At 40.0% G+C, this 27,036-nt stretch overlaps 1 protein-coding gene across 1 annotated transcript in view; it reads right to left on the minus strand.

Annotated features, from left to right (window-relative positions):
* Positions 1 to 27,036, minus strand: part of LOC120733957 (double C2-like domain-containing protein beta) — a 210,213-nt gene that overhangs the window by 109,428 nt on the left and 73,749 nt on the right. Inside the window, exon 2 of the mRNA XM_040032489.1 lies at positions 20,612 to 20,691. Within this exon, the coding sequence (XP_039888423.1) occupies positions 20,612 to 20,691 (80 nt within the window). The remainder of the gene's footprint in view (positions 1 to 20,611; positions 20,692 to 27,036) is intronic.

Here is a 27,036-nt window from a genome sequence, read left to right on the forward strand (position 1 = left end):
ATTGATCAACAACCACTGACCAAAACCCACTGATCAGTGGCCATGAGTACCATTCACAGAGAGTTAGGGAATGGCTGCAATCACAGCATTGTAAGATGGCGAAAGATGTACCCTTAGGCCCCCTCCTCGATTCAGAGATGGTCTTTCCCTTTTTACGTAAATGGCCTCCTTAACTCCGCGCTCAAACCAGCGTTCCTCCCTGTCCAGGATGTTACATCCTCATCCTTGAAAGAGTGTCCACTGGCCTGTAGGTGTAAATAGACTGCAGAGTCCTGGCCTGACGAGGTAGCTCTTCTGTGTCGTGCCATCTGCTTCGCCAGAGGTTGTTTGGTTTCCCCGATGTATAAATCCTGCCAATCCTCCTGGCACTTAACAGCGTACACTATGTTACTCTGCTTGTGTCGGGGGACCCGGTCCTTGGTGAGGACCAATTTTTGGCGCAGCGTGTTTTGGGCTTTAAAATGCCACAGAGACCCGGTGTTTAGAAAAAATGCATCTCAACTGCTCCGATACTCCTGACACATACGGGATCACTACAGGTTTTCGCTTGGGCAGCAGTATGTGCAGTTATATCAGTTTGCTGCATTCACGCAATTGCAGCGTAAATCCAGATTTTTTGTGACAACATTTAAAAGTCCCATTCAGATCACCTGAAATATACCAGAATACTTATTATACAGTGGGGTGTCACCATACACCTTGTTAGGGAACCTTTTATTTACCCTAAGAAGTAAAAAAACAATAAAGGAGCTTCTTGGATAGCTATTTTTTTTCTTTTTCCTTTCACTCATGGTTTCTCAAAAGCAGATTCAAATACTGCCAAAGGCTTTTATTTGTTTTCTGAGAGAGTGCAGTGGTAAAACGATGACTTCCCACACAAATATAAAATAAATATAACCCATGTCTATTGAAATTTGGTTTGATAGCCAAGTCGTGAGCTGCCAGAGGGGTGAGCTGAGCTGCTAGGAATTCATTATTTATTTTTAAAGTTTTTAAATGGTACCATTTAACGCATCATAGTATAAATAAGGCTACTGATACAAGAAACATGCATCACATAAATATATAAATATATCAGTATTTCTTTGTTATATACTTTGTTATATAAATTGTTATATGCTACAAAGAGACGTGCATTTAGATAGCAGCGATAATGCTCCATGCAAATGCAAGGAAAAGTCTCTGCTGTGACCGAGCCGTGATCCCCTCTCCTCAATCTTCCTTCTTATTTTCTCTTCCTTCAGCCAAAGAGAGGCCTGAGTGAACTATGCGTGTAAAATAGTCAGCACTGAAGAAAAAAAGCTTGATTTGAAATAAAAAACACTGTAAAGTTTTTCTTTTATGTATGTGCAAAAAGTAGAAACAGAAACCAGCTTAAAGCTTAACGGCCTCTAAAATTGTAACCTCCCCTGAAACTTCCACTTCACTGCTTTTCATTTTCTATCATTATATGCGTCACTGGATGTTGGAATCTCTTGCTGATATTTAGCCCCACTTTTAAACCGTGTTTCCTGCAAAAACAAGTTATTAAGACGGCACAGCGAAAGCTGATTGGAGAGGCTGACGTGCAGTCTTCATCTGCTTCTATTGTTGTCTTCAACACCTGAACCGTCAGTGAGCTCAGGCATGTTTTGTGGGGTTGGACCGGGATAAACAGACAGCTGCATCATGCTGCTGATTGCGCGAGCACGCTGTGAATACTCGGTTGATCATAATTACTGAGGGGTTGGAGAAAAATGACCACTGCGAAAGGCAGATGGGAGTGTATCCACACACCTCCCATCTCACACTCATTCATAACAGCCCTCCTGAACAACAGCCTTAAATGATTTTAAATGAAGTCGAGTTCCTTTGGGTGAGATCATTAGCATCTGTGTTCAGAAGAAGTCATGCTTGGCATTTGTGAAAAACATCTGAATGAAAGGAAAAGAGTGTGGACTTTAAATAAGATGTGTGTACAAAGCTGCACCTTCCTGTCGTGTTCGGGTCAAATCTGACCGAGTTACAAATTTAAAAACTCAAATATTGTGTTTTACATCCGATTGCCTCGAGACCTTATGACATCCTCCACACTACACTTGAACATATAAAAGTGGTGAGCACCTCTTTTGTTACATTTTGAGTGTTTTAATCAACTTTGTTACATCTGTGGTGTTCCCAGTCAAAAGTGACCACTGAGATCCCTTCCCAGACGCCTTAACGCCCACTCAGGAAATCACATGATAGGGTGGGGCTAGGTTGCACGAGCTCACCCGAAACCTTGGCTGATTGTGATCTACACCCGTTTTCACACCTTGGCTCATGTGATTAGGTAGAGGATCATTAAGGGGTCCTTTTGTCCCTCTTGGGGAAACTTCCACAGGGTTTAAATCTGGGACTCTCCACCATTTGACACTAGAACTGAAGAAGCTTCTCGGATGAGAGGTGAAACGTCTTCAAGCAACTTAAAGAAATCCAGACGCTTTTCTTTCCAAGCTCCTTAGACTTTAGATCTACTGTAAATTTACACCAACGAGTCTGAGTTACTTTTATATTCAAACAGCAACATACATGCCTGGCAAATGATGTCAGCACAGAAGTGCAATTCTAGCAAAATATAAGAGCTAATACAAGACTTCTGCACAGTACGGTATGTGTTAAATTTGAGCGCAAACACTAGCTAGAGATGTAATCATTTCACTTTCTTTAGCTTTGGCGTTTTTGTTATTACATGACAGTGAAACCAAAACTTAGTGCAAACCTACCTAAACAAAAAGAAAGCATTAAAACTTGAGTCTTATTTGTGTTGTCTTGGTGTGAAAGGTTATTGCTGATGTGTGGGAAGATATAAATAAGTCGAAGAAGTCAAAAATAAAAAACAGTTGGAGAATCATTGTGAGTTTAATGCAGGTTTTTTTTGTCTTTGCAGACATCACTGACATTTTAAGCACATTCGCTAAAACTGATTTTGATAAGACTGGTAAATAGCTAATAAAATAACAATCCCCTGTCACTGATGTTGTGATCCAACAAGTCAGTTTCATCTTTTTTGTATGACGCCTAAGAACTAAGAACATACGTCTATTTTGAGTGTGTATTCTCCAAGCTGTATGTCCCACATGGCTGCTTGTTTTTCTGCACTGCTATCAGCCTCTTCATCACCAGGGCATATGTCTTCATTACCATATCTGACTGGCCCGCTAACACGCAGGTGGAGGAAGCATCAATCACCAGGAGCAGCAGATAACAGAATGGATGGGAGAGAAGCATTGATTGAATCCTTGGGGGGCTAAACCAAAGTCATGTTAAAGAAGGGGGTTAACGCTTCAAGGGCCACTTGAGGTCAACGGAGGCGCCAACGGAAGCCAACGGTGACAATCGAGCGGCTTACAGAGGAGAATGGCAGAGGCATGTTACAAGGTCACCCATGCCAGTCATGTCCTTGATAACACATCATTGATTTTAGGGAGAAAAAATAAAGCAGTTCATGTGTGATTTTTGCCACAAACAGTATTATTAAGGACCGTGCAGATGACTTTGACTTTTGTCCACTTATATTCAGTAGCTGAAGCGACATCAATCATTGACTGCTGTATGTGAATCAGATTGACCAGTTGTTACCATCACGGAGCAAACATTACTTTCTCTTCATGTTGCAAGGTGTCTCAAAGTGTGGTAGTGTACACATTTTCCTGGCATACGAAACATCCCTGGTTTGATCCTGGGAAGACACACAAATCCCTTGTGATCCTTGTGATTAAGGGAGCAGCTGAAAGTAGTTTCTTCATTTGAAAGTAAAGTACTTGAGGTTACCCTCTATCTGTCTAATGTGCAACAACCATTTGTGCCATGGAATATGGTCTAAGGTGACTTGAAAGTGCTTTGCAAACTGACTGCACTGAAAATATTCTGAATATTTAACTATAAAACACCAACTTATGTGTCGTATCCGTAGGTTTGGTCATGCTGGCTGAAAACATGTGGCAGAATAAACTCAGACACACTGGCGAAGGATTGCAGTCCGTCTGAGCTGTCTGCAGAACATACAGCACTCAACTTCACTGGTTTTCAACTGGTTGCACTCTGGTTACATTCCTATATAAAATCAAGCTTGTCTAGCTCCTGTGACATCAAGCAGTTTAATCTGATTCCTGCAGCATCTGTTTCACTATTTGTGGAGGATTTTCTAGATTTCAATTTTAAATCTACAAGTTTCTGGCCAGACTCTAATATTTAAGTGACTAATGTGAATTTCCGAGTATGCAGTTGCTAACAGAGTTGCAATTGTTGACAGTTTATCAGTTAATTGCCACATTATCACAAACAGATTGCATATAATTGCCAACTTGATCCTATTCAATCACAAACTGATAGCAGACTCTGTCTTATTACCATTTTATTGCAGTCTTGATGCACTAAAGTTACTTTGAAGACAACAAGTGGTCACAGCCACTGTTTTCCTGAGTGTGAAGCATCATTGTTTGTTTTTTTGTTTTTTTAAAGTGAATATAAATATAAATAATCGTTAGATCACAACCAATCCAATGCATTTCAAATAAATCTAACTTCCCTTTTGGGTTGCAACCAGGTTGCGCATTTTTCCTATGCACAATCTGATTGTAGAGATTATTACAGATGTGCAAAGCCAGCTATTTAATTGACTATTACTTATAAGCTTTTTAAGAAAAGTAGTAGAACTTCAGTTGAGAAAAGGTAGATTAAAAAAAAACTAACTCAGATACAATTATGTGAATAACACTGATTCTGTCAGGGATCCTGGATCTGAGCAGACCCAGGATCCCTGAGCAGTTATGGACTGGTTATATTATATGTATTTTTGGTGTTGCTGCCTCTCTTCTCCATGTTTGTAGATATGAGTGTGTGTGTGTGGGTGCAGGTGTGTCTGAACTCTTGTTTACAGGCGCCTTCAGGCCTGGTGGGTGTGGCCCTGCTAGAGGACTGGCCACACCCGAAGCCACACACCTGCTGCTGATCAGGGCTTGTCGGGGGAGCTACTTAGGAGAGTCTTTGCGCTCCCACCGACGCGGGATCATTACGTTAGACTCCCAAGTCCGTGTGTGTGTTTAGGAAGTGCAGATCGTGTGTGTGCCCGCGGGGGTCAGTGTTTAACGGCTGCCTCTATTGTTTTCCTACAGGAGGAACGTGGAGAGGAAGGGCAGCACGCACAGGGTGTACAGAGTCACGACAGCGGGGAACACGAAAACGGACGCCACTGGAAGACACACGCGGGAGCCTTGGGGAGCACGGGGATTAATTGTGCATCGATATTTAGCACACTTTAAATAAACGCACTGTCTACACACAGAGCTCCGCGCCTGGGTCCTCCTTTCCCACATCTCCACAGTCTGCCAGCCAGACCGTGACAGATTCATAATATGTAACAGCATCTTGCATTTAAAGATGGAATTTGCTTTCAGTCAGTAAACTGGTTGACCTTTGACTATAGTGTAGTCATTCACCACATTGCTTTACATGCTTCTGTCTTTGTTTTCTAGGCGTTCACCTTTAACTAGTTGACTTGATTCTTTAAGCACCAGTGTGCATCTACAGAAGAACAGGCCAAATACAGACAAAGCATTCAACATTCACTCAGGATTAGATTTGTTGTTCCAAAGAAACGGAATCAGAGGGAGCTCAGAGGATGTGAGCCAGGGTTGGTGATTGTTTCAGTCGGGGATCACTGGGATTGGACGCAGGAGGGATAAAGTAGGCATTGATTAGCAGGGACTGGTTGGGATCTGGGCTCATTTCATTGGCTTACCTTTTTGTATCTGGGGACAGGAAGCTGTTTTGTTCCAGCAAACATAAAGCACCAAGACACAGAGTCGATGACAGCATGCAAAAGAGTAAGGTGGAGAAGAAAAAAAAGAAAACATTGATCATATGAAATTAAAGTTATAGGTGACAAAAAAACAAAAACGTGCAAACAACAGAGGAGAAAAACAAAAACAAAGCAGTCTGCAGTGTTTCAGAAAGATTTTTTTGGTTTACACAGCTCAGAGCGCTGCTGAAATGCCAAATGTGGAAACAGTCTGAGTGGAAAATAAATGATTAAAGCAATAGTGGCTTTGAATGGCCTGTTGATACAGTGAATATAATTGAAAATCCATTAATTTATTTGTTTATATTTGGTTATGTTAATTGGATTTGAGACAATAGTTAGTGACAGTTTGAGACAAGTCTGAGTTACACAAACAGCTCTGTGTTGTTGTGCTGCTGGAGACTTTAACACAACAGCTCACACAGTATCCAGATCATAGTAGAGAAAAATAGGATTTCAACACATGCAACATGAAAACACGTCCATATGGTGAGAGGGACACCTTCAGTGGCACTCATGGCTGTTTCTCACAGTCAGGAGTTAAAGTGGGCTGGAACTATTTAAGACTATGTTATTAATAAGTAAATAAGTCTGAGCGGTTGATTCATGCTCTGTAATTTAAGTGAGTTTATTTTTCAGCTCATTTCTTTTCTGGCGTTGCTCTTTTGTGAGCGGGTCACTCATTTCATAACCCCTCATTAATGCCGCTGTTGTGACAAGGTCTGTTTGCTCGTTTGCTAACCTAACCAGCAAGACTTTTGTGCCTCAACAAAATAACCAAGGAAGGATTTCACAACACCCTGGATGAAAATGTGCTGCATTTTCTATCTGCTACCGCTGGACATGCCTTCCAGTCAATACTATGGGCACACTCAACCCATAATCCTCCTAAAGGACATGCATTCTCACATTTTGATTCTCATCCCTGTCATGCATTCATATGTGCAGGTCGATGAAGTGGGATCACTAAAACAAAAGATTAGGATATCTTTGTTTTGCTAGCTACTGACACAGAGCTATATTCCCAGTTAGAGAGAACACGTTCAATATGAACAGGTGATCGCTTCATTGTCAGACATGACAAAAAGAAAGTTTGTTTAGTTACAAATTTGTTAATTTAGTTTAGTTAAGTCAAAGTTAAAAGATCACCCTGAAAAGGTATCTTGTTAATTCATGTTGTTAAATGTACTTGACATTAAAGAATGTGTTAGTTAAAAGCTGTGTGAGAATCCTGGACACTGCAATTAGTGCAGGCTGCAGAACCAAGCTGCTTACAGTATTTTGGTGACTCTTGTAGTAATAACATGGCACTTTGATGGGGTAGGACATATTCACTGTTTGTTTAAGAGTAGCAGTTACCAGCTTGAATTCAAACTTGCATTGAAAAGCATGGCATGAAATCTAAAGTATGATTAATCTGATAACAATCTTAATATTGCTCCACAGAGAACAAACAAATCTATCCAAGCTCACAGTAAGTAAAAGTTGCTTCTTTGTTTGCTTGTTTGTTTCTTTGGCCAGAGCTGGGATCTGGTTAGCTAAGGTATGTATGGACACCTACCCTGGGTATTCCTAAGCTGTTTACCACAGGACATTTTTAAGCTTAAAAGGAGCAGAAATGTAAAAGCAACATATTATGCTCTAACTTGTGTTTTGACTCTGGGTATCTTTGTACGATGAGCCCTCGTTCCTGTATAAAGACACCATATCAAATCTGCATATCCACCAGCTGCATTGAACAGTCTTTTCTTTTGAGGTTTTGCAGATTCTGTGTCCACTAACTAGGTTTCATTGACTTGTCAACATGATGACAATATTGGATCAGTCGGTGAACCCTTGGCAGCCACCTGTCGCTCTGCAAAATGTGTACTCCCCAACCAGTTGGCAAAACCCTCTTTGTGATGGGTTTGACATATTGCATATTGCTAACGGCTGCAGTGTGAATGGATGTGATGGACTTGTCTACAAACACTGTCCAGCTACTCTGTTAGCTGTTGTGAAATGTGAAAGGTGCCACACACACACCGAAAATAGAGGAGGTTCAGTTTCAAAGTAAAAGCTGCACCTTTTAAACATGTTAACATGTTCACTGGAGCGCTGAGGCACAGCTTTTACTTTGAAAGTTAACATTTTCAATTCTGGTTTGCACTTTTCAAGTTGTAATGTCGCTCATAGTTAGTGTGTATTTGCAGACAATCAATAAGCATTAGTCTCTCCCTTCAGAGGCAATTTGTAGTTTACTTTTTAAATATTAGTGCATATTTCATGATTTTGATTATGGATGCATTGAGTAAGGATATAATTCTGAACATCAAGAAGGCATGCTGTAACCTCCTGTTTTCAGTCATTACGCTAAGCTAAGGTATTTATCTCCTGGCTCCTAATTTATACTTAACAGAAAGAAGACTGATATTAATCTTTGGGGGGTTATTCTAAGTTATTCTAAGGATGATGACGCACAAACAATAAATGACCTTAAAAGCCTTCATTGACAAATAACATTTATAATTTATCATTTAGCTAGCAGACACTTGCGGTCTAAGGCTTTACAGCACCAGATATGAATAACAATTGATTTTGCTGCAGCCATGATATAGCAGCTTCTTACTCCATCCTTTCTGAATAGTCTTGTGGGAATGTCTGCCGGACACTTTATCAATATTTACAGCTGAAATATGACAAGTTGAAAAGTACGAAATGAATAATTTCTCTAATGTTTCTGATGTTCCTCCGTTTACTGTGATGTGGGGAATAAAAATGAAGACAAGTTGTTTCATAAACCCTTATTATGTAAAAGCTGTGACATGAAAACAGTTGCAATTATTGATAATGAATTTTTGAAAAAGACCAAAAATATCTCTAAGAAACCAAGTGTGTGTGTGCTCTCACATGAGTGTGTGTACTAGGAAATAAAAGGAGTCTCTGCAGCAGAAAGAAGAGACTGGAAGATTATGTGGAGTGTTAATGTAGGTTTTAGTGTAGGTCGTGGTAAATTAGCAGGTCTGGGTTTTGCAACTTCATTGTAAGACAATGTGAGGCTCACTGATAAGTGCAAAAAACTCCAGAAAAATCGCCAACTGTGTTTCTTCCTCACAGTGATGTGAAAATGATTCAGCAGCTTGTAAAACCACCTTGAGCAGCAGTAACCCGAAGTCATCATTTTCTTTATGACTTTATCAGTTTCTCACATTGTTGCTGAATGACTGGAAGGTACCCAGGCTGCAAATCAAGCCCTCCACCACTGTGCTGTGTTTTCACCAAAAATGCCACTGTCCACATTTAGCTGACATGTGGAGTCTTTATAAGGAGATTGGAGGGGTTGTGTTGGCGTAATTTGCAGCTAGCATGCCATGGTGCACATCCCATTTGGACCTTTAAAACACACTGCACACACAGCGGTAACCCTGATCACTGACAAGTGATGACCTAGGAGTGACCGATCAGTTTCCCTGAGAGTGATTGGCCACTCAGTGCATCACGGCACACTCCAGAAAGGACACCTTGTTTGCAACTGAACCATGCGAGTGTCATGTCTGAGTGGAGTAGGCAGGAATGGTGGAACCAAAGTGCAGACTCACAGAGGCAAAAAGGTGAACTCAAATGCAGCTTTATTGCTGGATAGCAAAAAAACAAACAACTGGCTAAACTGAGAATACAGACAACTAAACAGGCAGGCTGATGGAACACACAGTATGGGATGAGGGAGATCACAAGACCAACGCAAACACAGGGCTTAAATACACATAGGGAGCAATCGGGGAATGGGAGACAGTAGGGAAACACAGCTGGGACAAATCAGACCTAACTAAACAAGGGAAGCAAACCCAGACACCCTGTGTGCTGGACAGGGACTATCAAAATAAAACAGGAAACACACAACAGGCACAGAGGCACGGACTTGACACTGAACAAAAGGAACAGAAACAAAACTGAAGAACTAGAAATCACAGAACAAAGAGCTAGAGCAAGAAATACAAAACTAAATAATAGACACACTAAGTCACCGTCTGTAGACAAACAGGGTCTGGTGACCACTGGGTCACCTAACACTGAGTGCCTTTGACATAGTGGTTTAAATTGGCATCCCAATAATGAGAACAGGCTACATCTGTCCAGTTAATTATTCTCTATTTTTACTCCTTTTTATTGTAATTTTAGCGTATTTACATTTTAAAATGGTTCACAGAAACACCAGGATAACATTATGTATAAGCTGAGATAATAGTTGTATCTCTAAAAAAGAAACAAAACACATAAATTTGTATTGCACAGGAGGAGGTCGGCTTAGACCTGGGAAAACAGTTGGGGAAACCCCGACTGACGATGCTTTCAGTATTTATTTATTCTCCACCACTGTTTCGAAACACACTTCAGTAACAAATTCCTTAATTTCCTAGATTTTTGTGGGGTTTTTTTTTGCAAGTGCAGGATTTGAAACAGGATTTAAATCTACGCTTTGACTACACTTCCTTGCTGAGTGAATTGGAGTGTTGTGAAATTTGTGATCCTCTGACTTTTCATCTAACTATGGATTTTGTTCGATGATGCGCTCAGACTCACTGTGTGTCTTTCTCATGCCTGGGAAAAGATGATCTCAAAAGATGATCCAAACACAGACACACACACACACACACACACACACACACACACACACACACACCATATCCAAATACAGGCTAACTAAAAGAGTGGGCCCCAACACTGAAATTCAATCATACAAGAGATATGCCATCATTCCCCACTTTAATGTGTTAAAGTTGTCCACCTGATGCTCTGATTCCAAGGCGGCCGCTGTGTCTCCCTCCCTTTCATCTAGCCTGTTCGACCCTGCTCTGTGCAGGCTGAGACTTGTCTCTCCACTCTTCCTTCACACTTTACCTCTTTTCCCTTTATCTCTGACTTTTGGCTAACTGACTGTTTTCTAGTGTGAGAGAAACTGACTAGATGTAGATTGCTGACAAAGTAAACCATTCTCTGCAAATATTAAAGGGGGAATATACTAATGTTTCAAAACAAGAAAAATGAGGAAGTCTTACAGAAGTGCAAGCATGACTAGCGGTTCTTTAATATACAACAAAAGCAGGAGAAATATCTTTTCTTTAAACCCTCTGTGCTTTCTAAACAATATGCATTTGCAGTAACTTGCAATAACGCTCTGAGTGACTCGAGGAATATGATGTACCGTGAAAATAACACTGATGGCAAAGATTTGATAAAGCAGTACAGCAACCCAGAGATGAAGCCAGCAGTGAAGAAAGCAAACAGCCCCTTTTGGCTATAGTAACCTTTCTATGAAAGCAGGTTTTCAAGAACTCTGGAAATCCAGTTCCTGCAGGAACCTACACATGCACTTTGCTTGGTTAAAAGGATGGGGACAAAATATTGCACTGAAGTTTGATTTGGTATGTGCAACATTCTTTCAGATGGCAAATTGGATGCTGCTATCTATATGAAGTCGAGAAGAATCTGAAGCAAATCTGAGGACAATCTGACCGGCATTTCCTACCATGTGCCAAATCTTCGGACAGATGGATAGACAAGCTGATAGACCGCCTGGTATGACGTGCTACTACAAGGACAAAAAGGAAAAAAGGCGTTGATTCATTTTTAAACTCTGAACATGTGTGGCTCGTGTTGTGCTTTGCCCGTGGGCCTGCAGATCATTCTAGCAGGCAACGAGGTGCAAGAACCTTTTAGATCTGAAAGAAATAACCCAGATCAACTGTGACTGTTACCTGCTAAGATAATAAATTGGAAAAGTCAAGTGTGAGTGGAAGCACTAAGAAGCAGTGATTGTGGATTCCAGCAGCCGTCCGGCCTGCTGTGTCTGAAGTCTGGGAGATCAAAAGCTGAAACAGCACTCAGTTTTCAGGTGCTAATAGATTGTTTCTCATATTCAGCGAAGCCGATCAGCCATCATTCACGAGCTTTTCTGCAGATATTTATAAGATTGTGAATTGCCCTGTAATTTTTCTGCATTCTGTTGAAGCTGAATAACAACAGAATGAAGGTAGAGGAGCAGTGACTGCATCTTTCCATAGATGGGCCTCCTGCAGGGAGGAGTTCTGTGGACAATTTTATGGTTGTATGGTGATGTGTTGGGGCATAACAATGTATAAGCATGACAGCAGGAGAACTGTGGTAGAATTACAATCATTCGAGGTGTGAGGAACTAAAGAAAGTGACAGTGTGTTACTCGCTGAGATTCGTAATAGCAAGGTAGGAATACACGGTTACATTATGTTTGCATCAGTAAAATCAAAGAGGTGAAGCTACTGTAGCAGATAGAGGTTCAAAAAGAATCTACAAGATGTACTATTTAAGTGGTTTTCTGTCATGTTTGCAATATTATTCAAATAACTTGTATGATTTACTAAGATTTCTGATAAAGTCTATTTGTGGCGAACCGAGAAAATTTTACATGTGGGGGCAAAGAAAGTGCAAGAGGTCAAGGCAGCGTAGAACATAGCTCTATCCATCATAATAGCCGCAAAAACACTTTAAAACTATTTTTTATATAATTATTTCTTCTAAAAAAAAAAAAAAAAAGGCTATGAGAGACTTTTGGACAAACAAGCAATTAGTTTTTACAAGCATTGTAAGGACATAAAAGTTGAGGGGCCAGCTAAGGGGGCAGGGCTATATAGGAGGTGGGCAGTTGCCCTCCCTTGTCCTCCTGTAGAGCCACCCCTGATTTGATTACACAACTAATGCATTGTCACATACTTTTATTTAGCTTCTGTGCTTTTCCAGTACACAAAATAATGTTGTAAAATGTGATATGTTATAGAATAATTAAAGTTTCAGTTCAATTCAGTTTTATAGTGCCAATCTCCATTAGCAGTTGCCTTAAGGTGGTTTATATAGTAAAGTAAAGACCTTACAAAAATATAGAGAAACAGAGAAAACCCCAACAATCATATGACCCCTGTGGGCAAGCACTTTAGCAAGAGTGGGAAGGAAACACTCATGAAACTGTGAAAGAAATTATTTATCTATTATTATGTTATATTATTAAAAAGATGTTTAAAATGGCACTTTTATAACATTACCGCATCTTATTTTAGGCAAAGTAGATGTACTAAAATGTTAATATAAATAAAAACGCCTGTTCTGAATTCTAAGTGTAACATTACCCAGTCTGCCTCTGCTGGAACTAGTCAAACAATAGTGGTCAGATGTAGTCAGCATTAGAGAAAACAAGATACCAAAAACTTAGTAGGTACCCATATGAGTAGACGATTAATATGTTTATCCCAAGTATTTAAACAGAAACTGCTTTATCAGAAAGTTATATTAAATTACTGACATCTTCATGGGTCATTTATTTAAAATGTTAGAATTATATTTTGTTGATAGGACACAGTGATTTTATTAGTCAGAGTTAAAGCGGCAGCTGAACTAACTGCCATCTTCCATATGTAGTTTCTACAGCACCATTTGTAGTTTTTTTTCATGGGCTTGCAGGCTTCCTTCTGTTTTTGTTCAGCATGTAAGGACCAGAACATTTGTAGGCGTATATTGGCCCCTTCAGTTCTGGTAGAATAGCTGCTTCAGTACTTATACTGCCTATGATGGTATGGTACCACAGAAAAACAATTCTTGTTGTGTTTTCAGAATATCGAATGGAACTGTGAGTATCAGTTCTGGTGACATCCTGGAGTCAGCGTTGTAGTATGATATATTTTAAGCCAAATCAGTCTGTTTTACCAGAACTTACCATTCAACTGGATGCTTAAATGTAACCAAGCAGTGTCTGAAAATGAAAACATCTCGACATCTGAAAACAGATTTGTTCTGTATACATCCTCACTACAGGAGGTAGAGTTGCAAATATGGATGGAAACAGTCACATATTTTGGGTGGGCACTGACTTTCTACCTCTTCTATTGTTTAGGCTGTCGACGTGTTGGTATGAACTTCTTCTGAGGAGGAAATTTACAATCTCAAATACCAAAGTAAGACACAAAAATTGCACATTTCCTTTGTGGCTTTAAAAGTAGTGACCTTACTGAGCTTTATCAGTATCAACTAGCTGTAAAACAAAGAGCATCTCTATTGATGGCCAAGGTCTCGGAGATGAAAACTGAGTCATTCTGTGCCATTTGCTAAAGTCTCACCAGGGGTGATGGAAATGAAACACTCCAAAGAAAGAGATTTAGAGAACTTATTTGTCAGTACTTGAGTCATCGTGATGCCACACATTCTGACTGCTTCAGCCAACAACCATGTAGAGGAAGAGCTCCCAGCTCTGAGCTATTTTTGTCTTTCTGGCCATCTACATGTATGCACTCTCTTATAATGCATTAAAGCCCAAGGAGGCTAAATTAATTTATTTCTCTCAAGTGAGATAATGGATGTGTTCTGATGTACTTGGCTTAGTGAGCTTCCTGGGATGCTGGTTCTGCTGAGGGAAGGAAAGGAGAGAAGTTAACGATGTAAGACCTAAAACTTAATAGCTTCTTTCACAAATGTTAAAGCCTGATCCTGTGATGTTGTAGCCCACCACTGCACTGATAATGTACAGTAATGGTGAACTCCCGTCAGATCAGGCGATAACCTTTTTGGTGAATCTCCCACGAGTCATGTTTTTTAATTACCTGTGCATCTGCAAGCTGCTTTGCAACCCATCACCACCCCAGTTCCTTCATGTTGTGTTGTGTACTCGCTGATTCGTGTACTGGCTGTTGTCACTGACACGTGCTAGTGTAGCATTTAGCTTGCTTCAGTACGCTTCTCATGCTGTTTACACACATATCTTCCCCTGTTTCCTCAAAATCAAGTATATTGCTTCCACCTTGTACAAAGTTGGACTTATGAGCCATATAAGGAATCCACTATGTATTGTTTTTACCTCAAAAACAGGATTTGCAGCACTTACAATGCAAAACTCCTTGAGGATGGGACAAAAGGTTAAGTTATTGTGTTGTCACATTATAAAAAACATGAAAAATGAGCAAAACATTTTAATAAAGCCTACTAACACCCCTGATAAATATACAGTTATGGAATGGCTATCATATACTTACATAAACCTTAATGAGGAACTGATCAATATAACATTACACAATCCAGTCCCATAAAATAATTATTTCCCCGCCCTTTAGCTCCTGGCTGTTGACATTTATGTCTGCAAAAATGACCCAAAATAAATCTTTAACAGTTCCACAACTCAAAGGCCAAACTGGTGTATGAATATGTTTTCTACAACGGCTGTGTCTTATTCGAGAGACTATGGTCGTCACCCTGCACTGCACAAACCTAAATCCAAAATTTCACTGTAGCAAACATGTTAGTTTTTCCACCCCTTCTCCCAAAGACCCAATCACCAGCTTAACCTGCAGTAATACAAGCCAATCATGCTGTCTCAGCCATTAAAGAAGCTCTAATGTTAGCTGTGTCCCAAAACCTAGGCCGCATCCTTCCAAGGACCCTGCTCTCGCAGTCTATGTGGGCGGGGTCCTTCGAAGACCAAGAAGGGTGGAAGTGAGCGGCTGTAAAATTGGACAGTCTAGCCTTCAGATTTGTGTCACCAGGTGTCTCGGTGGAGTTTAATAAACTCAGCCGTCTGCTCCTTGCCATCTAAAATATAACAGGACACCGGCGTAAAGTCTCGACCATCTCACACTTCTGTTTAATCGGTTTTCTGTTCAACATTTATTCAGCTGTGTCAAAACTATAACTTTAATCTCAGCCAAACCGATTTACTGAGGAACAAATAAAACACTGAAAAAAGCCAAACAATAACATTTGTAATTATCTAAGTGACTTATATATCATGTTTAACCTGAGTAGCAAAAGACTGCGGGGGGTCTGAAAATGTCCCGGGAGTCCCGTGTTCTCGCCGGCTATAGTGAGCCTTGACCATCCAGACGTCTCTGAAAACGTCGGAGCGCTATTGCAATTATGTGATCTCTTGATAAATGGAGCAGATAAAACTAAGTAGCTGCCGCCATTATTGGAAACTGGAATTGGCTGGGCCACGCTATGAATTCTGGGATAGGTTGGGCCAAGAAGGATACACCCGGCCCATCCTTCAAATCCGGGGAAATGAAGGACGCATTTGTCGGCCGCATTTGGAGCAGCCTTCGAATTTGGACAGCCTTCGTCGCCTGGCTGTGATGTAATCGGCCTTTAATAGTGGCCTACCAACGATGCGGCCTAGGAATTGGGACACAGCTGTTGTGTAGCTTTGCTCATGCGTAGGAAAGGTTAAACCTGCAGTGGGTTAGAGGTTTGATGCTTTGCTGATGACGTGAAAGTTACCTTGTGAAAACCTTGTAAAACTTCCAGTTCAGTGTAAGACATTTGACAAATATATCCATAACTGATGGCCAACAGTACAAAGAAGTCTAACATATGGTTGACAGTAGATGAATTTCCCTCGTTTAGAAGGGCTACAGGTCTTTATAAAATCAATAACCAACCAATAACAGCCCAGAGAGTCATCATTGCTTCTTGCTATAACATCTGTATCTATACCTGGAACTTAATGGAAATACTATTTGAAGTCAGCACATCTCTGGTTTGAGTAAGTGCTAGTTTCCCTCCCCTTTTGCTTAGTGACATGCCTGCCATTTGGAAATTAAGTTCACTTCAACATGATAGAAATCAGAAAGGTGAACTCACACATGGTTTTATTAACAGTCTGAAGATTCAAGGCCTAATGCCAAAAGATCAGTGTTTTTCTTTCTTCAATGGTATAAAAAAAGAGAGAAAAAGGTTTTTAATCACAGTAATTTTGCCTTGTAAAAGTAGCTTTCATAAAGGTAATCCTATCAAATAGGTCTGGCTCTCTTCTTGTTGACATGTCACGGCGAGAATTTAATTAAATGTTAATAAGAGAGAGTCTGTGGGCTTTTGTGTCCTATTACCTTCATACTTATTGCTTGGTTCAGAGCCTTTCAGTTCCACTTACAAATTAAAAGTAGATTACTATGTGTAGCGGCTAAGAAACCCACAGACCTCTTATATTATGTGTACAGTTTAACTGAAAACGGCTCTGCAGCAGCCTCTATAAGCATTAATGAGTGAATTAATTAGTAGAAAAAGGAACTTCACACTGCGTGGTAACTTGTTTCTGTGCAGTGGAGGTACAGTGGATAACTCATTCATCCTTTTTGAGTCCCAGAAAACACCAAGTGACTGAAGATGATATATTATCTTGATTATTCTATCACATTGCTTTGTGATAGGAGCGTGAGGAGATAGAAAAAAATGCCAAGGGAATGATTAGTGACTTAATGGATGGGAAATTATGCAGATAGCGTTTTGTTGCTTTTGTGCTGGGTAAGTGAATAATATCTTAAAATGCTGTGGGAAGGTTTCCGTCTGCTGATTGAGCTGCAGGGCGAGGCCTCTCTAATCAAAAAAGCTATGAGGAGCTATGAAGACAGCACAGACAGTGCAGGGTTCAAATCCACCAGCCTGCCGGGGCTTTTCCGTGCAGAGCTTCCTTGTTCTCCCTGTGCCTGCATGGGTAAAACAGCTTCCTCTCACAGTCAAAGACACGCATGCTAGATTAACTGGTATTTCTAAATTGACTGAAGGTGTGAGTGTGTGACACTATGACAGCTGGGATGAGCTCTTGCCCTTCCCCTGCTACTCTGAGTTGGATAGAATTACAACAATTTCAGAGAACAAATTTCTGGAACAAAGCCCTGCTGATAAGGCCTGCTTTGAAACTGTGGCTGCTTTGGCTGCAAAAGACTTCTGGTCCTGTCAAAGTCTAAAGGAAAACGGCTCTTGAACTTGACTTTGACTTCCATAAGCACTTTCATGATGAGTTCATGGACTCAGTCACTCGGTTTGGATTGCACTGAATAAAATCCAGCCAATTTTGTAAATTCTGCTTAATTCTGTGTTTGGGAAAGGAGGTTTATCAAGTTTATCTCCACTGGTTAATGACCATAGATAATATAAAATATGGATGCAGCTACTGTGAGCTCACCCATTGGTTTCTGATGTCTCATTCTTAAGCCTCGGGCGACAAAGAAGGGATGGTCTGACTGTGAAACCACATGCTCATTGGCTAACAGCTTGTAGTTTGCCAATGAAATTAAATTAAATTTGAGGATATAATTTGAAGCTGATAAAAACCCAGAGAATGTACCACTCTCTTTAAAACTAAGTGAGAATCCTTTAGAAATGCCTCTGTAGTGCACACAGGATGAAATTGTAAACAGTTTCACAGTTTTACAGTTCGACTCTACAGTACTGATCTTTTATGTGCATCAGGTTCTTTGGCTCTACTTCAGCCTCCTTTGTTTTCCTCTCTTGAGAGGTTCAATGTGATTAAGAGTAGTTGAGCAGGTAGAGCCCTTCTGAATTTTCTACATTTTTTATACCAATTAAATTCAGATCTTTTGCCATGTTAGAATAATTATCTGATCAGCAGCCTTTTCCACTTTCTTCAACCTGTTTTGTTTGTTTGTGTCATGTTGTCAGGTGACCTTTTGTCAGCTTCGGCAATGAATGGCATTTATTTTTCTGACCAAATGCCAGCTCGTCTGTGATAATAGGCACTGTCACGTGCGCTGTCACGGCTGCACAGAAAAAAAAAAAAAACCCTGTGCCTGCTGCACTCTGCCTCTTTAGCCGCCAACATCAATCCACAGAAGTTTAAGAAAGTTTCCCAGTGTTGATTTTGTATGAATCTCCTAATCTTCAATAAGCCACAATCCATAACATCTCATTAGACAAATCCTCAATTGAGGCTGAAGCTGAAGTTGCTATTGAAGCTTGAAGCTTGAAGCTTTGGCAGAAAACCCAACAAAACAATCTGTGGTTAGAAGGATCAGTAAGGGGTTTAGAAAACAAATTAAATCATGGAAATTGCTATATACACTATTCAAGGGAGAAAAATCGTTTCCTCTGCTTGGCTGGTCGGCAGCTGAAGCCTAGGAGCCGAGCGGTATAGAAAATAAACACCATAAATCAAGATGGCCTGATGCCCACTCTGCTGTCCAACACTCCCGCCAAGACAGGCTCCTCTGATGCCCACTTTCCTCCATACCAGCTATTCACACAGACAGATAGGAAGAGTTATAGCTGCTGACGGCAGCCATGGCTGTCAAAACCATCACTTCATCACAACAACCACAAGCAAGGGATCGAGCGAGGACGACACCTCTTCGCTCAACCTTTATACATCAGATAAAAATGGTGCTTTTATTAAAAATGAGATATGGTTTATCTCAGTATGCTATGTTTGGTAATTATGTAGTTATTGAAAAATTTATCAATGCCACTGCGGCGGCTCCTGCAAGCATTTGCACAGCATTCTTACAGCTACAACATTAATATACAAGGAAATACAAGGCTATAGAGATACACGATATAACGATTTTTTAGGGATGTGTTAAATGTAATCAAAAATTTAGTAATTAAGAACAAAAATAGGAAAAGCTGCGTTTTTTTTTTAATCGGTCATTTGGAAAATCTGCAGGAAGAGTTGAGCTGAATTGACAGAAGCTCAATGGAAAGACACAGGAGTTAATTAGTGAGAAAAGCAGTATTTAAGAAACTTCCAACAATTGAGAGACAAGTATGATGAACTCCTGAAGGTATGCCCTGAATTTATCAGGAAAACAGCTGGATGTGGAAGGTAAAATCTGCATTCCCAGCAAACAGAAAGAAAATGAGATGAGAAAAACGGGAGCACCTCAGAAAACAAAGGATTTACAGTGCAGTATATTAAAATTTACCCAGGAATAGGAGGAAATAAAAAGTAAAGGTCTGCTCTAATATTAGCATTTTTTTAATATGTTGGGGTTTTTTAACACTAAAGGCCACCAAGGGCGAAAATACTACTTCGTGCCCTCGAAATACTTATTTGTGGCCACGAAATACTATTTCGAGGGCACGAAATAAGTATAACGTGTGCACGAAATGCTAATTTGTGGGCACGAATTGGGTATAACGTGGCAACGAGTTACGCATTTGTGGCAACGAAATACATAACGTGTGCACACCATATTGATACAATTCCTGGACAGCTGCGTAGAGACATAAGCATAAGAGACGGTATGATTGAGTTTTATTTTAGACGTTAGTACGACCTGGACGCCGGGATAGATTTTATTGTCAACCAACTGCAAGGGCCTGGGAAGGATCACGGTTATCGGTCAAGTGGTCAAATTAGCATTTCGTTCGCACGTTATACCTATTTCGTGCTCTCGAAATAGTATTTCGTGGGCACAATTTATTTATTTTTTGGACCATGTCATCAGAGGGGCTCCGTAGGTTTGATCTCCACCAATAACAAACATATCGGACTCTTTAGCTGCCTAAATCCCCAATTAATCAACTGAATAGTAGCAAATTACTTCAGAAAAAAAGAAAAAGAAGACATTTATTGGCGTGGTACCATTTATGATCTGGTTTTTAGCAATATGCTTTAGAAATACTTCTGGGATAAAAATAGTTGTAAGTATCTCTTTCACTTTTTTTAACAGTGGGATGTGTTAAGTTGCTATTCCACAGCCTTTTTGCCAGTATGTGTAGGTTGACACGAGAGGCGGCTTCTTCAAAACTATGTAACTCGACAGTTATCTTACCGAACCTGAGAAAATACTGAAAACACGTCAGCTGGTTTGTATCGATCTGCCCTTTATAACCTCGTTAGAAAGTAGTGACAGATGGCTGCGCAGTGAATGATCTGTTCATCTAAATATAAACCAAATGCAAGGCAAACACCAACAAAGCAGAGACGCTCGACTGCGAGTGTGCATGCAAAGACTGCAAAATCTTGTAATAGTCATCATCATCAGCATCGTCTTGGTAGCTCACCTTGGCTTTGTTAATGGTGCAGTGCAGTGCATTGTTCTCCTGGTCATACAGCAAACTGAATTCCAAGGTTCCCAGTGTAGCTGTAAAGACAGAGAAAGAAGCAGGAAATTAGTCTTAATGGCACATAAACAGAGTTGCCGGGGGAGAGAAGACATTCAGCTTTGCTTTGATTTGATCATTATGAAGAAAAGAACGCATTTCAGCCGCTAATTTCTTCTTCAACATGTAACTGTAAGAAGCAACACAGAAGTAAACATAAAAGAAAGCAGCATGAATCTGAGGGGGATCCAGTTATGTACTCAGGGCCACGCCTTAATCCTGTTAACAAAAATATTTTAGATTTCATAATCCCAATTTAGTTTGATTGGAGAATTGAGGATAAACCCTGGGCTAGCATCGTTTTACTTTGCAATTCCCATCCAATGTGGTCCAACCTGTTGCTCTTAATAGAGCAAAAACTCATATCCTGCTGACCCGTGAGTGTACTCTTCACAAGTTGACCACATTGTAAGAGAGTGAAGAGGAAGGGTGAGAAAATATGTGTTTAATTAGAGAAAGTGGAGCAGAAAGCTGCCAAGTGCAGAAAGCTAAAAAACAACATCTCTTCTTTGCAGGTGGGCAGCTCAAGTGTAAAGAAACAAAAATGCAAAAATCAGCGTGCGTATTTCAGTTGACGTCTCGGATAGAATGGGCTTTCTGGGCGAAGCAGATTTGAGGCGTAACCGTCTCCATTTTCATTATCAGTTTTACTCCTGCTCTTTGTTCTGCTTTTCTCTGCTTCTGTTTTTCTGCATAGCACTCACTAGAGGATGGACTTCACTGTGTGAGATTTTTCTTCTGTATTTTTTCCCCCGTTGTGTTCTCGTCATGTAACTTCATCCCAGCCTGTATATTCTATCCTTCCTGCTGCACTTATCTGCATGTAAAAAATGTGGCCTGGCCGCCTGCCTGCCTGCATATGACCTGCATATTTGATAAAGAATTTGGCTTTGGAACCTCACCCTGGTCTCCTTTGTCTTGCGTTTGACTCTCCCTCCTTTTAAAGCCATTACAATTAGTACCTACCATTAGGGCAAGGCTGCTGCTGCTGCTTCTGAGTAGTGAATTGGAACAATTTATTGCATGATCTCATCCTTTGTCCTTTCAAAATGCCAGGTGAAAAGGGACTCCCATTTCCTGGATTGATCAAATGTTGATAGAATAAAATAAATAAATAAAAGAAACGTGAAAAGATGTGTGTGGGTTTCAAAAGACCTCACACACTCTAAATGATTGAGCAGTTCGTAAGGAATAAATTCAGTCACACTTCGATATTTATGAGCAGGGAACATTAGTTTCATGGTTTTGCAATTGTACTTTTAAGTATTACCACCTCCCCCACACTTTACCTCCTCTTACAAACTCGTGCTATGTGGGAAGAAACACAAGCCGGCTTTTCTAGAATGATTTTATATCCACGGATGGACGCACTGAACCGCAATATCGCAACTACTCAGTGAGAGGGATAAGGAGCTTTGTATCGGCATTGTTGGGCTCAGCCAATAACATCTTGATTAAAGAACTGTAATGTCCTTATCACAACCACCGACAGTCAGCGGCGGGACATTGGAAAAACAGCATTCTGGGATTTTAGACAGAAAAATTAAACTTTTGTTTAACCATTTGTGTTCACTGTTGATTTTTTTTTTCACTACATCATAAACTGTGGATGAATTTTTATTTACCCAAAACTGTATGATTATGTTTACACAATAATATCAGATGAATGTGGATACTTTCAGCACACTTCCATGTGGTACAGTATCCACTCCATTGCATGGTTTGTGAGCTTTGACAGGGTAGTGCTGTCAAACCGAACACACCAGAAATGACAACAGCAACACCTGATTCTCAGCTACCACATGGAAACACACTTATTTATCCAAAATAGCAAGTCTAAGTTGGAAGTTCGCAGTTTGGGACACAGCAACTGTCGTACAATGTGGTGAGGTTTATTTCTAGGGAACACTTAAAAGTTACAGCTGTTGACCAAATTTCTGTACTCCTTAAATTATCAAATATCATGAAACGCAAAACAAAATGACAGAGTTTAAGAATGAAAACATAAAAGTGAGAAAAGTTGTGTAAAACAACTCAAATAAAACTATGCAGAACTCTGCTGAAGAATAACATTCGCTCAACAGACCTCAGGGATATAGAGGAAGTGTGCAAACTTAAATGATCAGAGAGTTTAAAAAGGTGCCAACACATGCCATGCATATATAATCTCACTTGCATGTGCCTTTTAATAACCGTGCTGAAGTGTTTTTGGACCAGCTGCAGTCGGCTAAACAGAGACAAACCGACACCTGAAGCAAACTATTGCAATAATCAACTCGAGATGAAATAAAGACATCATCTGCTCTCTCAAAGTCTCTGAAACAGAGGAATAGCTTCCCTTTTGTGAGATAAAAGCAGCTAGTTTTAACGACAGCATTAATGCGTTTGTCAAAACTTATTTTGTTCCTCATCCTTAATCCTGGTACGGTATATTTAGGTAAGGTTCACTGGTGTATTTGGTAGAATTACATGGGTTATAGTTAAATATAAGGGTAGGCTAGAGCTTCAAGCCTGAAAAAACGTAAAGAAATTATACTTCGGTAATTGGCTTGACGGGTATTTCAAGCTTCACTAGTCACCCACAGAGACATACCTCCAGTTAGTTACAGTATTTATCAGCAGTTCATACCATTTTTTTATGTGGTTGCAATAGTGCAACAGCTATTTACTGTAAAAGATATGAGAAGAAATGAAAATTAATGGCAACTATTATGGTTCTCTTAGTTTTCTGTCGCATGTATATAATGGTAAATGGCCTGTATTTGTATAGCGCTTTACTAGTCCCTAAGGACCCCAAAGCGCTTTACACAATCATCCACCCATTCACACACACATTGGTGATGGCAGCTACATTGTAGCCACAGCCACCCTGGGGCGCACTGACAGAGGCGAGGCTGCCGGTGCCCTCTGACCACCACCAGTAGGCAACGGGTGAAGTGTCTTGCCCAAGGACACAACGACCGAGACTGTCCGAGCCGGGGCTCGAACCGGCAACCTTCCGATTACAAGGCGAACTCCCAACTCTTGAGCCACGATCGCAATTGCGCTGTTGCGTGCTAACGTTAAACGTAACCAGCATGCCAAATAATGAAATTAGTGTAATCTACGCTGCAGAGTGCTCTAAATTCTCAAGTTCATTTTTTTTTTTCGAAAAAGTATCAGCAATATATGATGTCAGAGAGCAGATATCACTAATATGGTCAATACTAGCTGTGAGGGGCAGCCAATCAGAGGAAAGCTGGTTTAAAGAAAGAGAAGCTAAAATGGCTTGATTCAAAGGCCGACTGTAGGATAAATAAAGACTACTATTAATTCTGAATTATGTAAAACTATTCCTGTAGAGGCCAAGAATAAAATGAAAGAGTTGGAAATGAGCCTTTTATTTTAAACCTGTTTACAGAATTTCATTTCTTCATATTTCTCAAATGAAGCTAGACTAAGCTGATAAGATGCAGGATGCTTTCCCTTTTTTAAACCAGCTGACAACATGGCTAGGATTGCTATCAACATTATTACCCCTTAAGAGATTTTGCTATCAATAGCTGGTTAGTTTCCAAAGCATTAAATACAACGGGTTAGGAATTAAGTTCCAGTTTGTGATAAGAGCACTCTCCTAAAGGGCAGAGAATCAATGCTGCTCCAGAGAAAGCTGAGCTCATCAGCAGTGACTGAGCCTCTTTACCGCCTCCCACCCCAACACACACAAAGATGAAGGCATTTAGCTTCCTTTTAGTTTACCGACATGATTAATGGGGATTGTTCTACAATCACCGTGTACAGTCATTGTTGCTTTGCGATGCCAAACTGCAAAACTGCCCACTGAAGCTTCGACTTGTGTCCACAACGTCCTGGAAAATATCAGCCGATGTGCAAACATTAGAGGATTCACCAAATTAATGTCGCAGAACTGAGCTAAATACGCAGTCAGTTTGTGCTTTCCTTTTACCTTAACTGTCAAACAGTCAACGTTTGTCGTGTACTTTGAAGAAAATGTAAGTGATGCCATTTTGTAGCTTGAAAACGATGCAGCTGCAGTGATCTTAAACTAAATATTTTTTCATGCGCATACATTTTCTCAATTGAGTCAGGCTGTAACCTCCCTGTTTTTAATCAACCCAAGCACTGATTTGTCAGATTGTTTCATTACATGGAGACACATTCAGACACTGAAGGGACATCTGATGTACTTTTAATGCTGAAAAAGTCCTGGACACAATGTTTTTTTTTTTATCTAAGAAGATTAAAATTCATGGTTCTTCCCAAATATTAGTGTCACAATATACACTCATCACACAACATATTACTTATTTGCACCATGGGTTGGTTTGAATATTTCAGAAACTGCTGATCTTCTGGAATTTTCCTAAACAACCACTGCAAAAGAGAAAGCACCCAGTGATCCACCTTTCTGGGTGACAGTGTCTTGGTGATGTCAGAGATGAGCTACAGCAGCAGACGAACACACTGGGTACCACTCCAGTCAATTAAGAAGAGGAAATTGCAGCTACCATTCATCAAAACTGGAAAACAGACTAGAAAACCATCGCCTGGTCTGACGAGACTCAGTTTCTGCTGTAACATTTGAATGGACACATCAGGAATCGGCTTAAACAACATGAAAGCGTCTAATGTCTCATGTTGTCGGACATATTTTCTTAGCACATTTTGGACATCTTTATACCAGCTGAGCATTTTTTCGATGCCAGAGCCTCTCTGAGAATTGGCGATGACTGTGTCCATCCCTTGATCTGATTGCTGCTTCCAGCAGGTTAACACTGCATGTCAGCAAAGCTCAAATCATCTTAAACGGCTTTCTTTATGACACCGGGCTACACAGTATTATGAATTACGTCTTCAGTATCAATGAACTCGTCGTCAGTCACCAGATTTCAAATCAGCAGCAACTGTGTGATGCTGTCATGACCGATGAATGGTTCCAGAACATTTCTGAATATATGCCAGAAAGAATTAAAGCTGATCTGAACGGAAAAACGGGCCCAACCTGGTATTAGCATGGCCGGTAAGTGCGCATCGCAACATTATTGACAATAAAAACAACATTTCAAAAACTGAAATATTGCAAGTTAAAATAAATAACCAAGTCCCAGTTTAATTTAATTATTCATTTATATCCTGGTTCGATCCCAGCAGGAGACACGAATCCCTTTGGGGTTGTGTCAGGAAGGGCATCTGATGTAAAATGTGCCAACTCAAACACGCTGAGCTACCCACTGTGACGACCCTTTGTGAATAAGCAAGCACCCAAAAGTAGCTTCATTTATTTAAAAAAAAAAAAAAAAAAAACCAAAAAAGCCACACACAGAAAAAAATGTTTCAAAAAAAAGAACACCAGCATGCATTTTTGGACATTTTTTCTAGATATCGCAATATCAACATCATCGTGAAATCTTCTACGAGTAGTGAAAATCGAGTAGTGTTACGGCCTTGTTTCCAAACATTTGTGTCATGAGTTATAATGAACATTTTAACAAGACTTAACACTTTGAAAATTCCTTCATTTAGTTATTGTAAAGTGCAATAATAGATAGATTTGACAAAAAGTACATGAAGGCACTTTCTGATGTGTTCAAATTAAGTGTCAGCACAGTGGTCTGTTCAGGCCTTTGTCATGGTGTTGCAACAGCCATGAAGACCAACAAATTCTTGCAGCTCAAATCACACACGGATCTCACTGTTTTTAGAGTAAGTCAAGTAGTTTTTAACCAGAGTTACAAAAATTTTGTATGTTCTAGTTTTGTTTTGGTTGGTTGGTTGGTTGGTTGGTTGGTTGGCTGGCTGGCTGGTTGGTTGGTTGGTTGGTTGGTTGGTTGGTTGGCTGGTTGGCTGGTTGTTTTTTGGGGGTCGGTTTAGTTTCCAGCATGGATTTTCTTGTTTAAGTTTAGTTTTCATTGTTTTAAAATGCTCAGTTTTAGTGAAGGTTTTTTTTATTAGTTTCAGTGTTAGTTTTAGTCTCTTTTAATTATTATTGCATGGAGGGTATATGTCAGAGGTGAGATTTAGGAAAATCAGTGTTAATACACACGTCCATCAAAGCCACATCAGGGAACTTGTAATAAAATTTTATTTTTTATTTCTTGTATTTTAATTTAATTGTAGCTTCTTTTTAAAGTTCACAAAAACCATTATAGTTACTTTGTTTCCCCAAAGTCCTTTTTTTTACATTTTTGTTTTCGTTAAGGTTTTTTAAACATCTAGTTTTAGCTTTGAGATTAGTTTCAGTTAACTATAATAACCTTAGTTTTTACTATTATTTGGGGTTTGGTCAGATTTAGGCAGCAAAACTACTTAGCTGCTTTTTGGAAAAG

This window comes from Simochromis diagramma, unplaced genomic scaffold (genome assembly GCF_900408965.1).
Source record: "Simochromis diagramma unplaced genomic scaffold, fSimDia1.1 OVJJ01000216.1, whole genome shotgun sequence".
Taxonomy (NCBI): Eukaryota; Metazoa; Chordata; class Actinopteri; order Cichliformes; family Cichlidae; genus Simochromis; species Simochromis diagramma.